The sequence below is a fragment of the Pan paniscus genome, chromosome Y (assembly GCF_029289425.2).
Source record: "Pan paniscus chromosome Y, NHGRI_mPanPan1-v2.0_pri, whole genome shotgun sequence".
In the NCBI taxonomy this organism is placed as follows: Eukaryota; Metazoa; Chordata; class Mammalia; order Primates; family Hominidae; genus Pan; species Pan paniscus.
In genome coordinates this window covers 18,845,260-18,864,864 of record NC_073273.2, presented here as the reverse complement: position 1 = coordinate 18,864,864, position 19,605 = coordinate 18,845,260, and the positions used below count along the sequence as shown (strand labels likewise).

Genomic DNA, 19,605 nt, shown 5'->3' with positions numbered 1-19,605 from the left:
AACCTTTCTTTTGATTGAGCAGTTTGGAAGCAATCTTTTTGTAGAATCTGAAAAGGGATATTTCTGATCCACTTTTGGCATACAGTGAAAAAGGAAATGTCTTCACAAAAAAACTAAACAAAAGCTTTCTGAGAAACTTCTTTATGATGTGTGCATTCATTTCACAGAGTGGAAACTTTATTTTGATTGAGCAGTTTGGGAGCTGTCTTTTTGTATAATCTGCAAAGTGATATTTGTGAACAATTTTAAGTTTATGGTGAAAAAGGAAACATCTTCCCAAAAATCTAGACAGAAACTTTCTGAGAAACTTTTTGTGATGTGTGCATTCATCTCACAGAGTTGAAGCTTCTTTTTGACTGATCAGTTTGGAAGCATTCTTTTTGTAGAATCTGCATAGAGATATTTGTGAACCCTTTGAGGCCTGTGGTGAAAGAGGAAATATCTTCATATAAAAACTAGACAGAAGCATTCTGAGAAACTTCGTTGTGTTGTGTGTTTTCATCTCACAGAGTTTAACATTTCCTTTCATTCAGCAGTTTGGAAACAGTCTTTATGTAGAATGTGCACAGGGACATTTTTGAGTGATTTAAGGTCTATGGTGTAAAAGGAAATATCTTCACATAAAAACTAGACAGAAGCATTCTGAGAAACTTCTTTGTGATGTGTGCATTCAGCTCACAGTGTTGAACCCTTCTTTAGATTGAGCAGTTTGGAAACAGTGTTTTTGTAGAATCTGCAGAGAGATATCTGTGAGCCCTTTAAGGCCTATGGTGAAAAAGGAATTATCTACAAATAATATCTAGACAGAAACTCTCTGAGAAACTTCTTTGTGATGTGTGCATTCATCTCACTGAGTTGAATCTTCCTTTTGATTGAGCAGTTTGGAAAGAGTCTTTTTGTAGAATCTGCATAGGGATAGCTGTAAGCCCATTGAAGCCTGTCTTGAAAAAGGAATTCTCTTCACATAAAAACTAGACAGAAGCTTCCTGAGAGACTACTTTGTGATGTGTGTGTTCATCTCACAGAGTTGAACCTCTCTTTTGATTGAGTAGTGTGAAAACAGTCTTTTTTAGAAACTGCAAGGAATATTTGTGAGTGGTTTGAAACCTATGGTGAAAAAAGAATTATCTATAAATAAAATATAAACAGAAGCTTTCTGAGAAACTTCTTGGTGATGTGTGCATTCATCTCACGTAGTTGAACTTTTGTTTTGATTGAGTAGTTTTTAAACAGTCTTTTTGTACAATCTGCAAAGTGATATCTGTGAATGCTTTCAGGCTTATGGTGAAAAAGGAAATATCTTCACCTAAACCTATAAATAAGCTTTCTGAGGAACTTCTTAAGGATGAGTACATTCATCTCACAGAGTTGAACATTTCTTTTTATTCACCAGTTCAAAAACAGTCTTTTTGTAGAATCTGTAAGGAGACATTTTTGAGCTCTTTGAGGCCTATGGTGAAAAAGCAAATATCTTTACATAAAAACTATACAGAAACTTTCTGAGAAACTTCTCTGAAATGTGTGCATTCATCTCACAGAGTTTAACCTTTGTTTTGATTGAGTAGTTTGGAAACAGTCTTTTTGTAGAATCTGTAAAGGGGTATTTGAAGGCATTTTGAGGCATATGGTGAAAAAGGAATTATCTTCACATAAAAACTAGACAGAAACTTTCTGAGAAACTTCCTTTTGATGTGTGCATTCATCTCACAGAGTTGAAACTTTCTTTTCACTTATCGAGTTGGAAACAGTCTTTTTGTAGAATAGGCAAAGGGATATTTATGAGTAGTTTGAGGTCTGCAGTGAAAAAGGAAATATCTTCACATAAAACCTAGAGAGAAGCATTCTGAGAAACTTCTTTGTGATGTGTGCATTCATCTCAGAGAGTTGAACCTTTCTTTTCATTCAGCAGTTTGGAAGCCGTCTTTTTGTTGAATCTGAAAAGTGATATGTTTCAGCGGTTTGAGTCCTATGGTGAAAAAGGAAATATCAAAAAACAAAATGTAGACAGCAGCTTTCTAAAAAACTTCTTTTTGATGTGTGTATTCATCTTACAGGGTTGAAACTTTCTTTTCATTGAACAGTTTGGAAACAGTCTTTTCATAGAACCTGCAAAGAGATATTTGTGAACACTTTGAGGCTTCTGGTGAAAAAGGAAATATCTTCAAATAGAAACTAGACTCATGTTTTCTGGGAAACTTCTTTATGATATGTGTATGCATCTCAAAGAGTTGAATCTTTCTTTTGATTGAGCAGTTTGGAAACATTCTTTTTGGAGAATCTGCAAAGGGATGTGTTTTTTTCCTTTATTATGTATTTATTTTTATTATTATACTTTAAGTTTTAGGGTACATGTGCACATTGTGCAGGTTAGTTACATACGTATACATGTGCCATGCTGGTGTGCTGCACCCACTAACTCATCATCTAGCATTAGGACTATCTCCTAATGCTATCCCTCCCCCCTCTCCCCACCCCACAACAGTCCCCAGAGTGATGTTCCCCTTCCTGTGTCTATGTGTTCTCATTGTTCAATTCCCACCTATGACTGAGAGTATGCGGTGTTTGGTTGTTTGTTCTTGTGATAGTTTACTGAGAATGATGATTTCCAATTTCATACATGTCCCTACAAATGACATGAACTCATCATTTTTTATGGCTGCATAGTATTCCATGGTGAATATGTGCCACATTTTCTTAATCCAGTCTATCATTGTTGGACATTTGGGTTGGTTCCAAGTCTTTGCTATTGTAAATAATGCCGCAATAAACACAAGTGTGCATGAGTCTTTATAGCAGCATGATTTATAGTCCTTTGGGTATATACCCAGTAATGGGATGGCTGGGTCAAGTGGTATTTCTAGGTCTAGATCCCTGAGGAATCGCCACACTGACTTCCACAATGGTTGAGCTAGTTTACAGTCCCACCAACAGTGTAAAAGTGTTCCTATTTCTCCACATCCTCTCCAGCAGCTGCTGTTTCCTGACTTTTTAATGATTGCCATTCTAACTGGTGTGAGATGGTATCTCATTGTGGTTTTGATTTGCATTTCTCTGATGGCCAGTGATGGTGAGCATTTTTTCATGGTTTTTTGGCTGCATAAATGTCTTCTTTTGAGAAGTGTCTGTTCGTGTCCTTTGCCTACTTTTTGATGAGGTTGTTTGTTTTTTTCTTGTACATTTGTTTGAGTTCATTGTAGACTCTGGATATTAGCCCTTTGTCAGATGAGTAGGTTGCGAAAATTTTCTCCCGTTTTGTAGGTTGCCTGTTCACTCTGATGATAGTTTATTTTGACGTGTAGAAGCTCTTTAGTTTAATTAGATCCCATTTGTCAATTTTTTCTTCTGTTGCCATTGCTTTTGGTGTTTTAGACATGAAGTCCTTGTCCAGGCCTATGTCCTGAATGGTAATGCCTAGGTTTTCTTCTAGGGTTTTTATGGTTTTAGGTCTAATGTTTAAGTATTTAATCCATCTTGAATTTATTTTTGTGTAAGGTGTAAGGAAGGGATCTATTTTCAGCTTTCTACATATGGCTAGCCAGTTTTCCCAGCACCATTTATTAAATAGGGAATCCCTTCCCCAATGCTTGTTTTTCTCAGGTTTATCAAAGATCAGATAGTTGTTGATATGCGGCATTATTTCTGAGGGCTCTGTTCTGTTCCATTGATCTATATCTCTGTTTTGGTACCAGTACCATGCTGTTTTGGTTACTGTAGCCTTGTAGTATAGTTTGAAGGCTGGTAGTGTGATGCCTCCAGCTTTGTTCTTTTGGCTTAGGATTGACTTGGCATTGCAGGCTCTTTTTTGTTTCCATATGAACTTTAAAGTAGTTTTTTCCAATTTTGTGAAGAAAGTCATTGGTAGCTTGATGGGGATGGCATTCTATCTGTAAATTTCCTTGGGCAGTATGGCCATTTTCATGATATTGATTCACATATGTATATATGTGTCTATATATACATATACATATATGTATATGTATGTGTGTATATATATACACACATACATATACATATATTTTATATATATATATAATATATATATATATATATATACACACATATATATATATATAGTACTTCCACTCACTGGAGGCCTTTACTCTTTCAATGCTAGATTCACTGATTTCTGGTCCCATGCTTATGTTGATTACTAGCTAGTGTATGTAGACTCCTTAAATTTAAGGAGTTGAGAGAACTCTTCATATCACCAAGTTGATTTCTTTAGTCTTCTCCCTGTCAAAGACCAGGTTGCCCTAGATATCAGAGACAGCTGTTTTTTCCATAAAAAATAAAGGTCCTGTCTCTCTCTCATTAGCCACCACGCCCAGTTTCTTCTCATGGAGGATTGCTTCATAGGTAACTTTAAAACTCCAGTAATTTCTCACAAGGTTGCTTCGAACACCTGAACATAAACTTCATCATGGAGCCTCTGAAACCCCTGAAGCCTCAGAATGGGAAGTTTCAGAAGGCTCTTTGCGCTATTGAGGTTCTACAAAAGGACCGTTTCCAAACTGCTTAATCAGAAGAAAGGTTCAAATACGTGTGATGAATGCACACATTATGAAGAAGTTTTTCAGAATGCTTCTGTCTAGTTTTTGTGTGAAGATATTTATTTATCTCCATGGGCCTGAAAACACTCTGATATATCCCTCTGCAGACAGTACAAAAAGACTTTCCAATCTGCTCAATCAAAAGAAAGCTTCTACTCTGTGAGAAGAAAGAACACATCATAAGGAAGTTTCTCAGAATGCTTCTGTCTGGTTTTCTGTGAAAATATTTCCTTTTTCACCATAGGCCTCAAAGCACTACAGATATCCATTTGCAGATTCTACAAAAAGACATTTACAAACTGCTCAATCCAAAGAAAGTTTCAACACTGTGAGATGAATGCATGCATTACAAAGTAGTTTATCAGAAAGCTTCTGTTTAGTTTTTATGTGAAGATATTTCCTTTTTCACCATAGGCCTCAAAGCGCTTCAATTATCCATTTGCAGATTCTGCAAAAAGAGTATTTCCAAACTGCTCAGTCAAAAGAAATGCTCAACTCCTTAAGATGAAAGCACTTATTTAAAAGTAGTTTCTCAGAAAGCTTCTGTCTAGCTTTTATGTGAAGATATTTCCTATATCACCAAAGGCCTCAATGGCTCAGAATTGTCCCTTTGGGGATTCTACAAAGGACTGTTTCCAAACTGCTCTAGCAAAAGAAAGCTTCAACTCTGTGAGATGAATGCACCCATCACAAAATGTTTCTCAGAATGTTTCTGTGTAGTTTTTATATGAAGATATTTCCTACTTCACCATTGGCCTCAAAGGCTTCACAATTATCCCTTTGTAGATTTTACAAAAAGACTTTTTCCAAATCTTCAATCAAAGAAATGTTCAACTGTGTGAGATGAATGCAAACATCACCAAGAAGTTTCTCAGAATGCTTCCATCTAATTTTTATGTGAAGATATTTCCCTTTTCACCATAGGCCTCAAAGGGCTGCAAATATCCATTTGCAGATTGTACAAAACACTGCTTCCAACCTGCTTAATTGAAGGAAATGTTCAACTCTGTGAGACGAAAGCATAAATCACAGAGAAGTTTCTCAGAAAGCTACTGTTTAGTTTTTATATGAAGATATTTCCTATTTCACCATAGGCCATAAAGGGCTCACAAATATATCTTTGCAGATGCTACAAAAATGCTGTTACCAAACTGCTCAATCAAAAGAAAGTTTCAACTCCGTGAGATGAATGGACACATCACAAAGTAGTTTCTAAGAATGCTTCTGTCTAGTTTTTGTGGGAAGATATTTCTTTTTCACCATAAGCCTCAAATGGCTCAGAAATATCCCTTTGCAGATTGTACAAAAAGACTGTTTCCAAACTGTTCAATGAAAAGAAAGGTTCAACTCTGTGAGATGAATTCAAACATCCAAGAGGTTTCTCAAAATACATCTATCTAGTTTTTATGTGAAGGCATTTACTGTTTCACCACATGCCTCAAACGGCTCACAAATATTCCCTTTGCAGATTCTACAAAAAGACTGTTTCCAAACTGCTCAATGAAAAGAAAGGTTAAACTCTCTGAGATGAAAGCTCTCATCACAAAGAAGTTTCTCAGAATGCTTCTGTCTAGTTTTTATGTGAAGAAGTTTCCTTTTTCACCATAGACCTAAAACTGCTTCAAATATACATTTGTGGATTCTATGAAAAGTCTATTTCTAACTGCTCAATCAAAAGAACTGTTCAACTCTGTGAGATGAATGTGCACATCACAAAAAAGTTTCTCAGAAAGCTTCCATTTAGTTTTTATGTGAAGATATTTCCTTTTTTACCATGGGCCTCAAAGTGCTCCAAATATCCATTTGCAGATTCTACAAAAAGAGTATTTCCAAACTGCTCAATCCAAAGAGAGGTTCAACTCTGTGAGATGGAAGCACAGATCACAAAGGAGTTTCTTAGAAACCTTCAGTCTAGTTTTTATGGGAAGATATTTCATATTTCACCATAGGCCTCAATGGGCTCAGAAATATACCTTTGCAGATTCTACAAAAGGATTTTTTCCAAACTGCTCAGTCCAACGAAAGATTCAACACTGTGAGATGAATTCATACATCACAAAGAAGTTTCTCAGAAAGCTTCAGTCTAGTTTTTATGTGAATATATTTCCTTTTTCACCATAAGCCTCAAACCACTCTCAAACATCCCCTGGAGATACTATATAAAGATTGTTTCCAAGCTGTTCAATCAAAAGAAAGGTTCAACTCTGTGTGGTAAATGCACATGTCACCAAGAAGTTTCTCAGAATGCTTCTGTCTAGTTTTTATGTGAAGATATTTCCTTTCTCAGCAAGTCTTCAAACTGCTCCAAATATCCATATGCAGAATCTACAAAAAGATGGTTTCTGATCTCCTCAATGAATAGAAAGGTTCAAATCTGTGAAATGAAAGAACACATCACAAAGAAGTTTCATAGAATGTTGCTTTCTAGTTTTTATATGAAGATATTTCCTTTTTCACCATTGTCCTCAAAGTGCTTCAAATATCCATTTGCAGATTTTACAAAAAGTGTGTTTCCAAACTGCTCAATCAAAAGAAAGGCTCAACTCTGTGGGTTGAAAGCACACATCACAAAGAAGTTTCTCAGAAATCTTCTGACTAGTTTTTATGTGAAGATATTTCCTATTTCACCGTAGGCCTCAATGGGCTCACAAATATCCCCTTGCAGATTCTACAAAAGGACTGTTTTGAAACTCCTCAATCAGAAGAAAGGTTCAACTCTGTGAGATGAATGCATACATCACAAAGAAGTTTCTCAGAATTCTTCTGTCTAGTTTTTATGTGAGGATATTTCCTTTTTCACCATAGGCCTCAAAGCACTCCAAATATCCATTTGCATATTCCACAGAAAGACTGTTTCCAGACTCTTCAATCAAAAGGGAGGTTCAACTCTGTGAGATGAAAGCACACTTCACAAAGCAGTTTCTCAGAATGCTTCTGTCTAGTTTCTATGTGAATATATTTCCTATTTCAACTTAGGCCATAAAGGGCTCACATATATCCCTCTGCAGATTCTAGAAAATTATAGAAAAGGACTCTTTCCAAACTGCTCAATCAAAAGAAAGGTTCAACACCGTAAAATGAATGCACACATCACAAATAAGTTTCTCAGAAAGCTTCTGTCCAGTTTTTATGTAAAGATATTTCCCTTTTCACCATACCTATCAACATGCTCAAAATATGCCTTTGCAGATTCTCTGAAAAGACTGTTTCCAAACTTCTCATTCAAAAGAATGATTCAACTCTGTGAGATGAATGCACATATCACAAAGACGTTTCTCTGAAATCTTCTGTCTAGTTTTTATGTGAAGATATTTCCTTTTTCACCATAGGCCTCAAGCTTCTCACAAATATCCCATTGCAGATTGTACAAGAATAGAGTTTCCAGACTCATCAAAGAATAGAAAGTTTTATCTCTGTGAGTTGAATGCACACCTTGCAAAACAGCTTCTCAGAAACATTCTTATAGTTTTTATTGAAGATATTTCCTTTTTCACCATAAGGCTCAGAGAGCTGAAAAATATCCCTTTGCTGATTCTACAAAAATACTCTTTCCAAACTTCTTAATCAAAAGAATCATTCAACTCTCTGAGGTGAATGCACACATAGCTAGGAATTTTCTCAGAAAATTCTGTCACGTTTTTATGCGATGATATTTCCTTTTTCACCATAAGCCTCAAACTTCTCACAAATATCCCTTTGCAGATTCTACAAGAAAAGAGTTTCCCATCTGCTACGTGAAAAGAAATGTTTACCTCTGTGAGATGAATGCACACATTGTAGAGCAGTTTCTCAGAAACCTTCTGTCTAGTTTTTATGTGAAGATATTTTCTTTTTCACCATAGGCCTCAAAGCACTCACAAATATCCCCTTGCATATTCTACAAAAAGACTCTTTGTGAACTGCTCAAAGGAATGGTTCAACTCTGTGAGATGAGTGCACACATCACACAGATGTGTCTCAGAAAGCTTCTGTCTAGTTTTCATGTGAAGATATTTACGTTTTCACCATAGGCCTCAAAGTGTTCCCAAATATCCCTTTGCAGATTCTTCAAAAAGATTGTTTCCAAAATGCTCAATCAATAGAAAGGTTCAACTCTGTGAGATTCATTCACACATCACAAAGTAGTTTCTCAAAAACCTTCTTTCTAGTTTTTTATGTGAAGATATTTCCTTTTTCACCATAGGCTTCAAAGCACTCACAAATATCCCTTTTCAGATTCTACAAAAAGACTGTTACCAAACTACTCAATCAAAAGAATGGTTCAACTCTGAGATGAATGCACACATCACAAAACAGTTTCTCAGAAAGCTTCTGTCTAGTTTTTATGTGAAGATATTTCCTTTTTCACCATTGGCTTCCAAGTGCTCACAAATATCTCTTTGACAATTCTACAAAAATACTGTTTCCAAACTGCCCAATCCAAAGAATATTTCAACTCTGTGAGATGAATGCACACATAACCAGGAAGTTTCTCAGAAACTTCTGTCAAGATTTCATGGGATGATATTTCCTTTTTCACGATAGGCCTCAAACTGCTCACAAATATCCCTTTGTGGATCCTACAAGAACAGAGTTTCCAATCTGCTCAATGAAAATAAACCTTTACCTCTGTGAGATGAATGCACACATCACAAAGCAGTTTCTCATAAGCCTTCTTTCTGGTTTTTATGTGAAGATATTTCATTTTTCACCATAGGCCTCAAAGCACTCACAAATATCCCTCTGCAGATTCTGCAAGAACACCATTTCCAAACTTTTCAATCAAAAGAATGGTTTAACTCTGTGAGATGAATGCACATGTCACAAAGTAGTTTTTCAGAAAGCTTCTGTCTAGTTTTTATGTGAAGATATTTCCTTTTTCACCATAGACCTCAAAGCACTCACAAACATCACTTTGCAGATTGTACAAGAACTGAGTTTCCAGACTTATCAAAGGAATGAAACGTTTAACTCTGTGAGATGAATGCAGACATCACAAAGCAGTTCCTCCAAAACCTTCTTTAGAGTTTTTATGTGAAGGTATTTCTTTTTCACCATGGCCTCAAAGCACTCACAAATATCCCTTTGCAGATTCTACAACAACAGAATTTCCAAACTGTTCATAATTAGTTTTTAGGACCAACATGAGAGTTTAGACATACTGCTTGTGGTGCAGCACACATGTATTATCCACACTGAAATTAGGAATTCAACTGAAGTTCATGTGGAGGTGAAAATGTGAATATTTGGGGGACCTTGGAGATGATCTATCTCACTTTATTTTGCAGAAAAGAAAACATATTCAGGGAAAGGGCATGCATTGTCTAAGGTGATTCAGCAGCTTTGGCGCAGAAGCAAAACACACCTAAGGTGATTCATCAGGTTTGGAGAGAAACGCAAAACAGAAATACTGTTCTTTTGCTTCTCAGATCAAGAATTTTTTCACAATACTGAACTACTTATGTTTCTGATTCCTTAATTTTCTTTTTAAATTTTGCCAATATTGTCTTACAAAGATCCTATTCTTTACCCTAAAGATTTAAATCTGTTACCATTATTGTCTCTTTATAAGTAAAATTACTTGTTGTTATTATAAATGATCATTCAATCACTTTTCATTTTTTGGTAGTCCAGTACAAATTTAGTAACAAATAAACACTATTGGCCTTGGCAATCCAAGAGGAGCTCAAGTCCTCCAGGGCACGTCAGGAAAAGGCTAAATGACAGCTGTGCTGTGAATGGACAGAATACAGCTCTCATACAGATTATTGAGTATTTGATGTTCTTCAACAATTCCATTAATCTTCAGTTTTTTTCCTCTTTGAAGTGAAAGTCTGCTATGACTTTCAAGTTTCTTTTGAAATAATTATAGATTCACAGGAAGTTGTAAAATGTCCAGGGATGTCTTAGGTACTCTTCACTAATTCCAGTGGTGGCATCTCGCGTAGCCATAGAGCATTATCAAAACCTGGAAACTGACATAGGTACAATTCAGAAAGCTTACTCAGATCGCAACCGTTTTGTATGCATTCATTTTTGTATGTGTGTATGTGTGTGCGTGTGTTCTGTGCATTTTTATGTGGTGTAGATCTCTGTAACTACCACTTCCACAGTCAAGATACAGAACCGTAGCCTCACCACAAGGCTCCAACTTGCAATCTTTGCTGACACTCTGACACGTTTTCCTCCACCCCTTCCCCTTGGCAACCCCATAGTCTGTTCTCCATCTTTACAATTTTATTTCAATAATTTATATAAATGTAATTGTGCAAACTCGAATTTTTAAAGGGAAAAAACAAGTCACAGATAGTTTTGTTAGCACTGTAAAATAGTCTTTAACATTCATCTGTTTTATGTTCTATTTGTCTCAAAAAAATTTGCTTTGTTCTTTCCTGTACTTTCTGATATCAGGATAGGAAATCAATACCAAACAAAACAATTCCATTCATTTTTTTCCATAGCTTGGTTTTCACTGTTGTTGCATAACATTTATTTTTCTATTTACTCTTTCTCTCTGTTTTCCGTCACATAAAAGTAACTTTGTGTTCTTTACCTCTTCTAAGAAAATTTGGTAATGAGTCTTTAATGTGAATCCTGGACCACCCTTGTTTTGATTTTGTGTTATGGGTGTTCTTTTGTGTGATCGTTCTCATGGAGAGTTCTTGTGAAGCTGGGATTTTCCAGTGGTTTGTCAAAATGGAAATAGATATTTAACAAACCAAACACAAAATGACCTTGCTCCAGGAATGCATCATTTGTGAGAAAACACTACGTCTTCCAACTAGAGATTGTGAATATTACTCTTATTATCCTTTACTCCCTTTTATTAAAACTGTATTTTTTTACACATTTGTATAACTCAGGTAATGAAATGTGAAACTACGTGATTGCCTACCAATTACAATTGATGTTAATGATGCTACTGGGAGGCCAACCCTACAGTGGCTGCACCAAGTCTAGGGACTTGCTAGCTTTGATAAGTTACATGGGATTGCCTACGTACTAAATGTAGGTGGGGGACAGGTCCGAGGATGTGGCAGCACCAACCCGCCCTGACATCAAAGCTCTGGACGGGGTGCCAGGCACCGCGCAGCCAAGAGCAGGAGGTGGGCACCTGATGGCGTATGACACTGTAGCATCCAGGGGATCACCACCAGGGGCAAATGAACCCCAGGACCATGGCCATGAGCGCTGCCAGATGGGCCGCTTGGTGGGCTTCTGGCCCCGGACACACCACGTCACAAGCCAGGCAGGTGGGGGGCAGGCAGGAGAAGAGGATGGTGCCTGGGAGGGGTGATGGGGAGGAGGGGCGCTGGAGCGGCGGTCGGCCGGTCGCCGGGCTGCCACCAGGGGTGGGCAGCAAATTAAGGCAACTGGGACATGCTCCCCCACCCTCTCCCCAGTGGACCCTTCCTACTTGCCATCCTCCCTGCCCAACAAGCCTCCACCACCGATGATGCGCAACGACAATGATCGCACAGGACCATCCATCCCACCAGCACCAACAAACCCTGCACCACGAGCTGTGTGAGGCACGAGGGAGCCCCTGAGGGAAGAAACAGGACCGCGGTGGTGGCCACAGGAACTCAACACCAGCGGGCTCTCTTCCCTCTGTGTTTTTGCAGGTGATGGCTCCAACCTCTCTCTCTTCCTCACAGCCAGGAGCCCCTCTTCCCCCACGCCACCCAACGCGTGACCACACAGGGCCTGCAGTGGGGGTGGGGGGGAAGGGGCAGGCATGGCAGGAGAGGAGGGCAGATGTCGCCGGGTCTGCACTTGGGGGGATGGAGGTCCCCACGGGCCCTGCCATGGAACCCCCAGCTGTGCACCCCAAGGAGCCCGGAGGCACCCCCAGGGGCTAATGATTGGCAAGCAAAGCTCAGACAGGCATAGCCCTGGGAGGAACCCGGGCCGCAAGTGCGTTCGAAGTGTCGATGATCAATGTGTCCTGCAATTCACATTAATTCTCACAGCTAGCTGCATTCTTCATCAACGCAGGAGCCAAGTGATCCACCGCTAAAAGTCATACAAGGTCGATTTGGCAAGGGCGCTCCCAACAATGGGAGGCCCTCCTGGCACAGCACGTCCCCCAGAGGGGTTACCTCAGGCCGGCCAGTCAGACAGCAATGGGACGAGACTCCAGAGAGGGGTTGGAAGGTTTCACAACACGGGGAGGTGGTGCCGTCCACGGGAGTGAGAGGGACAAATGCTGCCACCACCCCACAGGCTCCCGGGGGTTCCTGCCCCCACAGCACAGGGCATACGCCACATGCGTGGCACACATGCGACAGCACGATGGCCACTGGGTACAGCCCCCACTGGCATCAGCAGTGACACGCAAGTGCAGCACGGCCCCGGCAGCTGGGGAGACGGAGTCAGCAGTGGAGGTGAGGGAGGGGCAGACCCCTCCCAAACGGACTCCCCCGTGGGCCCACAGCACCCAACCCACGGGTGGACAGGTGACCCCCACAAGGGGTCCTTAAACCTCCGCACTAGAAAGTGCTGGGTACCTGGATGGTGGAGGCGGACGAGGAGTGGAGGGCTGGCGTCCAGCCCCCTACCCTCAAGAAGCCCTAGTGGGAAGGCTGGGGAGAGCCAGTGGGCCAGGCCGGGCCAGGTGGCGCGGTGTGGCAGAGGCAATGATGGTGGCAGTGGCAGCGATGCGAACCCGGCCGGCCCCAACGGGAGCAGGTGGGATGGGGCTGAGCCGGCAGGACAGGGAGGGATGACAGCCCCGGCAGGGAGGACACAGAGACCCACAACTCGTCGTGATGCCGAGAACCACCCCCGCGCCCGCCGACACACACGTGGGGGCCACGGCAGGGGACAGTTCCCCGCTGCTCACCAGGCCGGTGAGCCATCCAGCCTGCCCCCCGACACGCACACACAGTTTCATCCCAGCACGTGTGTCTCTGTCTACCCTCTCTCTCCCTCCCGAGTTCTCCGGCTCTCGGGGCAGGCAGGGCCATGCAACAAACAAATGGCACAACCCCGCCAGCACACATGCCACATGGGGAACACAGTCAGCCAAGAAGGAAGGACGCAGTGGCGCCTCTGCAGCTTTGCTCTTCTCCGTTAATGATCCCTCGACATGTTCAACTATGGAAATTTTGTTATGACTTTTACTTCCTCTAGATAGTCAAGTTCGACTGTCTTCTCAGTGCTCCACCAGGGCAGTGGGCTGACCTGGCGGGGCCGATCCAAGGGCCTCACTGAACCATCCAATCAGTAGTAGTGACTGGCAGTGTGTACAAAGGGTAGGGACTTCACGCAAGTCTATGACCTGCACTTACTGGGAATTCGTCATTCATGGGGAATAATTGCAATCCCCGATCACCATCACCAATGGTGTTCAACAGGTTACCCGCGTCTGCCACATACGGTAGGCACACGCTGAGCCAGTCAGTGCAGCACGCGTGCAGCCCCGGACATCTAAGGGCATCACAGACCTGTTATTTCTCAATCTCGGGTGGCTAAATGCCACTTATCCCTCTAAGAAGTTGGGGGATGCTGACCGCTTGGGGGTCGTGTAACTAGTTAGCATGCCAGAGTCTCCTTCATTATCAGAATTAACCAGACAAATCACTCCACCAACTAAGGCCATGCACCACCACCCATGGAATCAAGAAAGACCTATCAATCTGTCAATCCTGTCCATGTCCAGGCCGGGTGAGGTTTCCCATGTTGAGTCAAATTAAGCTGCAGGCTCCACTCCTTGTGGTGCCCTTCCACCAATTCCTTTAAGTTTCAGCTTTGCAACCATACTCACCTGGGAACCCAAAAATCCAAAGACTTTGGTTTCTGGGAAGCTGCCCAGCGGGTCATGGAAATAACGCCGCGGCATCACCAGTCGGCATTGTTTATGGTCGGAACTACGACGGTATCTGATCGTCTTTGGAACTCCGACTTTCGTTCTTGGTTAATGAAAACATTCTTGGCAAATGCTTTAGCTCTTGTCAGAACTGCACCAGTCCAAGAATTTCACCTCTAGTGGCACAATACGAATGCCCCCAGCCGTCCCTCTTAATCATGGCCTCAGTCCTGAAAACCAACAAAAAAGAACCGAGGTTCTATTCCATCTTTCCTAGCTGAGATATCTAGGTGGCTCGGGCCTGCTTTGAACACTCTAACTTTTTCAAAGTAAACGCTTTGGGCCATGGGACACTCAGCTAAGAGCATCGAGGGGGTGCTGAGAGGCAAGGGGCGGGGACGGGCCATGGCTAGCCTGCCCGCCCACTCCCAAGATCTAACTACGGGCTTTTAAACAACTTTAATATATGCTATTGGAGCTGGAATTACTGTGGCTGCTGGCTCCAGACTTGCCCTCCAATGGATCCTCCTAAAGGATTTAAAGTAGACTCATTTCAATTACAGGGCCTCGAAAGAGTCCTGTATTGTTATTTTTCGTCACTACCTCCCCGGGTCGGGAGTGGGTAATTTTTGCACCTGCTGCCTTCCTTGAATGTGGTAGCTGTTTCTCAGGCTCCCTCTTCAGAGTCGAACTCTGATTCCCCATCACCCATGGTCACCGTGGTAGGCACAGCAACTACCATCGAAAGTTGATAAGGCAGATTTTCGAATGGGTCGTCGCTGCCACTGGGGGCATGCCATTGGCCTGAGGTTATCTAGAGTCACAAAAGCTGGTGGCACCTGACCCTCCGGCCGGGGCTGGAGAGGGGCTGACTGGGTTGGTTTTGATCTGATAAATACACGCATCTTCCCCGCGAAGGAGGTCAGCGCCCTTTGGCATGTATTAGCTTTAGAATTACCACAGTTTTCCAATTAGGAGAGGAGCGAGTGACCAAAAGAACCATAACTGATTTAATGAGCCATTCAGTTTCACGGACCGGCCCTGCCTACTTAGACATGTATGGCTTAATCTTTGAGACAAGCATATGGTGCTGGTAGGATCAACCATGTAAGTAGAAAGCGGCCTCCGGGCCTCAGGAGGATGAGCCCGGAGTCCAGGTCATGAGGATGGGCATGGCAGGGCAGGCAACGGGGTATGTGGGAGGGAGGGAAGCAAGGCGGGGCGGTGGGAGGGGGGCGGTGGCGCGGCGAACCGGACATCCCATACACCCACATGACACATCCCCGACCTGCTCACCACTCCCAACCCTTCGCACCAACGTGCGAGGAGGCAGACCGCCCAACCCGTGCGTGGCAGCTGTGAGGGACCAGCAGCCGCTCGTGCACGGCGGGCACGGGGCGGCCCCGATGTTTGGGCAGCGAACCAGAGGCGGACTGTAGTGCCCAGGGTCTCACCACCAGCGGCCTCCGAGCACGAAGGCGACCCTGCGCGGTACCAGGAGCGGTCGACTGGCCTTCGGCGGGCCCGCGGCTCCCCCATCGCCGCCGCCGTCACGGCCAGCCCCCGGAACCCTCTTTCCTGCACGCGGCGCAGGCCGACTCCAAACCCTCCGGGCGCCCACCAGACCCACGCGGGGAGCCGCCGACCTGGTCCCGAAGGCGCGCACCCGGGGACACGAACAAAGGGCCAACCAGTGGCCCCCGGCAGCGCCCCACAAGGCGGAGCCGGGTTTGGTCCCAGACGGGGCAACCACAGCCTAAGCGGGTGAGCCGCTCAGGGAGAGAGGATCCGCAGGTGGGGTGGGGGGCACAGACAGGAAAGACCAGGGACCGCGAGGGCAAGGTCACCCGGGAGCCCACAGAGGGGCGGCTCGGGGAGAAACCTCAGGCATGGCCGGGCCACCAGGAAAACGCGGCCATGGGATCCCACCGCCACAGACACGAGGGAGGTCCCTCGGCACTCCGCCTAGGACGCCAGATGGCCCTCGGCACCCACCGAGACCCGCCTCACGAGCCCTGGTTCCCGCCATCGGGACCCCAAAGCGACCTCAGCCACAAACCCAACGCCAGGGCCACGTTGCTCATTTCTCGTCCATCCTCCGACCCGGTCAAGCTCCGGGAGACCGGCGTGGCCCCCACTTGGGATGCTTCCTAGGGCCAGGTGGCCCAACCCCGTACCACGCAAACACGGTCATCCGCACTGGTCGCTGCTCCCCAGGGGAGCGGGCGGAGAGCCGGCTCACAGTGGAGCGGGTCATGCGCCGGACGGAATGCCAGGCACAGCCACCGCTTGCGCAGCCTCCCAACCGCTAGGACGCCGGCACCGACCGGCGGGATCCTCCCCCGTCTGGAAAGGGGGAGGTGGGGGCTACACAGTAGGCGACGAGCCGCCCTCGGTCCCCACCGCGGAAGCCGGTGGAACCCTCCATCTCCCCCCCTCACCCCGTCGAGGGGGAAGCCGAGGAGGGTTCTCTGCAAGCCAGTCGCTATGGCAGCGCTACCATAACGCAGAGAGAGGCGGCAGGCCGGGGGATCCCGTACCCCAAATGCACACCTCTCAGATCGCTACAGAAGGCTTTCTCACTGAGGGTGGGTCACACTCCCTACCCCCAGTCGCCCCTCGTCAGGCCCGCAGAGGTGCTCAGGGACGCCTGGGGAAGGGAGGGGGCCTGCATACCAGGTAAATTCTGCGTGTGGGAACCTTCAGCCTTCGCGGTCTGGGCGGGGGTCCTGGCCAATGCGCGTGCGCGCAATCCCGCAAGGGCCCCCCAGCCCCCCGTCCACCCGCCTCCTTTCTCCCAGGCAAAGCACCTCCAAGTAAACCCACACACAACCTGTCGGAGGCAGAACGGTAGCCCCTCGGCGGCCGGCCGGCGCACGCGTCGCCTGCCCAAGCCCACCGCGATCGTTCACACAGCCGGCGCGCACCCACCAGAGGGGAGCACTGGACCTGAGTTTGCCAGACCAGGCGGAGCCCTTCCCTGCATGGGAGGGGCACGTCTCCCTCTACCGCCTCAACCCCCACACCAACGAGCTCCCTTAGGACCCACTTGCAGACACCGCGGCGGTGACTGGAGGACGGGGTGATGGGGGTGGGAACCACACACCACCGCTGGGCCTCAGGCACCTGAGGGATAAGCTGGAGGTGGGAAGGGGGAGCCGGGCGCGGTAGGCTCACGCCTGTCATCCCCGCCCTTTGGGAGCAAGGGAAGGTGGATCCCTCGATCCGGAGCCCTGGCAACATGGTGAAACCTTGTATTTTGTCTCTAAAAAAATACAAAAACTACCTGGTTTCCTAACCTGGACACAAGTTAATAAATAGATAAATAGGCCGGTCGCGGTGGCTCACGCCTGTAATGCCAGCACTTTGGGAGGCCGAGGCAGGCGGATCACGGAGGTCAAGAGATAGAGACCATCCTGGCTACCACAAGAACCCCGTCTCTACTCAAAATACAAAAAATTAGCCAGGTGTGGTGGCGGGCGCCTGTAGTCCCAGCTTCTTGGGAGGCTGAGACAGGAGAATGGCATGAACCCAGGAGGCAGAGCTTGCAGTGAGCCGACATCACGCCACTGCACTCCAGTCTGGGCAAGAGAGCGAGACTCCATCTCAAAAAATAATAAGAAAAATGAATAGATTAAAATTGAAAATTAAAAAAAAAAAAAACGTAGCCGGGCGGGTGCAATTGTTCACTCCTGTCATCCCAGCCCTTTGGGAGGCCAAGGTGGGCAGATCACCTGAGGTTGCCAGTTTGAGACCCGCATGACCCACATAGAGAAATGCCGTCTCTACTAACAATACAAAATCAGCCGGGTGTGGTAGCACATGCCTGTAATCCCAGCTACTCAGGAGACTGAAGCAGGAGAATTGCTTGAACACGGCAGGAGGAGGTTGCGGTGAGCCATGACGGTGCTGTTACACCCCAGCGTGGGCAACAAGAGTGAAACTCTGTCCAAAAATAAAATAAAATAAGTGCTGTATTCTGTAATTTTTACTTCCTACCCTGAGAAGAACATAATACAGCTGTTGTCTTTCCGCCTGCCTGCCGGCCGGCCTGTGACAGGGCCTCACTCTGTCTTTTGCCGAGACTGGAGTGCAGTGACACCATTATGGCTCACTCACTGCAGCCTCAAGGTCCTCAGGGTTAGGCAATTCCTCAAGGGATCCTACAGCCTCAGCCTCCCAAAATGTTGGGAGTACAGACGTGAGCCACCAGCACCCTGCCTGAGTTAATACATCTGGTCTCATTACATCTTAACCACACACTCATGAAGAACTCAAGTCAAGAGACAGTCTGTAAGAGACTCTCAGCATTCTCTTCTGAAAGCAGTGAGGTGGATGGCGGCCCTTGTCCTGAGCTCCTGGGGTTTTAGGTGACCATGCATAGAGGAGAGATTTCCAGTGTTTCCAGAAAGGCACGAGCCACAGTCACTGGGGCATCCAAGCACGAGATGGGGTTTCTGACAGCGATGTAAGGGCCAGGAAGGGCCAGAATCTGCCAAGGCCCATGTCCCAGGCTGGGGTCGATGGAACCCAAGGTAGAGGGAGTCGGCAGTCCGCACAGAGAGAGCTCCAACCCTAGGCCCCACTATGCAGACCGAATCAGAAGGAAGAGAGTCCTTCATCCTACATGCCACATCCCTCCACTGAACTTGGGAGTGCATCCATTTTCCAAATATGAGGTGACTCTCGCTTTGCAATGGATCACAAGGGGCCGGGCTTCCCAGAGTCGGCAGGGTAAAGAAGTCATTCTGGCTTGGCCTCCCCCATCCCCTGGTAACTGGTGAGTTTATTTATTATTATTATTATTATTATTATTATTATTATTATACTTTAAATTTTAGGGGACATGCGCACAATGTGCAGGTTAGTTACATATGTATACATGTGCCATGCTGGTGTGCTACACCCATTAACTTGTCATCTAGCACTACATATTATCTCCTAATGCTATCCCTGCCCCCTCCCCCACCCCACAACAGTTCCCAGAGTGTGATGTTCCCCTTCCTGTGTCCATGTGTTCTCATTGTTCAATACCCACCTATGAGTGAGAACATGTGGTGTTTGGTTTTTTGTCCTTGTGATAGTTTACTGAGAATGATGATTTCCAATTTCATCCATGTCCCTACAAAGGACATGAACTCATCATTTTTTATGGCTGCATAGTATTCCATGGTGTATACGTGTCACATTTTCTTAATCCAGTCTATCATTGTTGGACATTTGAATTGGTTCCAAGTCTTTGCTATTGTGAATAGTGCCACAATA

The 19,605-nt window shown here is 45.0% G+C and overlaps 1 protein-coding gene and 1 non-coding gene across 2 annotated transcripts; one reads left to right on the top strand and one right to left on the bottom strand.

The window, feature by feature from the left end:
• Positions 1-12,402: 12,402 nt before the first annotated feature.
• LOC129395805 (5.8S ribosomal RNA) lies at positions 12,403-12,554 on the bottom strand. The gene has a single exon (XR_008623018.1). It is a non-coding gene; the product is annotated as a 5.8S ribosomal RNA (ribosomal RNA).
• Positions 12,555-13,300: 746 nt separating this feature from the next.
• On the top strand, positions 13,301-16,726 carry LOC129395657 (uncharacterized). The gene is made up of 3 exons (XM_063602014.1): positions 13,301-13,381; positions 14,275-14,447; positions 15,714-16,726. The coding sequence occupies exons 1-3, from the start codon at positions 13,301-13,303 to the stop codon at positions 16,492-16,494; spliced, it is 1,035 nt and encodes a 344-aa protein (XP_063458084.1). The 3' UTR covers positions 16,495-16,726.
• The last annotated feature ends 2,879 nt before the right edge of the window (positions 16,727-19,605 follow it).

What these genes read in the sequence shown, in the direction of transcription:
- LOC129395657 (XM_063602014.1), top strand. Translation starts at nt 13,301, where the DNA reads ATGCCGAGAACCACCCCCGCGCCCGCCGACACACACGTGGGGGCCACG. An exon ending in CCCCGCTGCTCACCAGGCCG is followed by an intron (nt 13,382 to 14,274) that starts GTGAGCCATCCA and finishes AATTCCTTTAAG; the next exon opens with TTTCAGCTTTGCAACCATAC. An exon ending in AACTCCGACTTTCGTTCTTG is followed by an intron (nt 14,448 to 15,713) that starts GTTAATGAAAAC and finishes AGGGACCAGCAG; the next exon opens with CCGCTCGTGCACGGCGGGCA.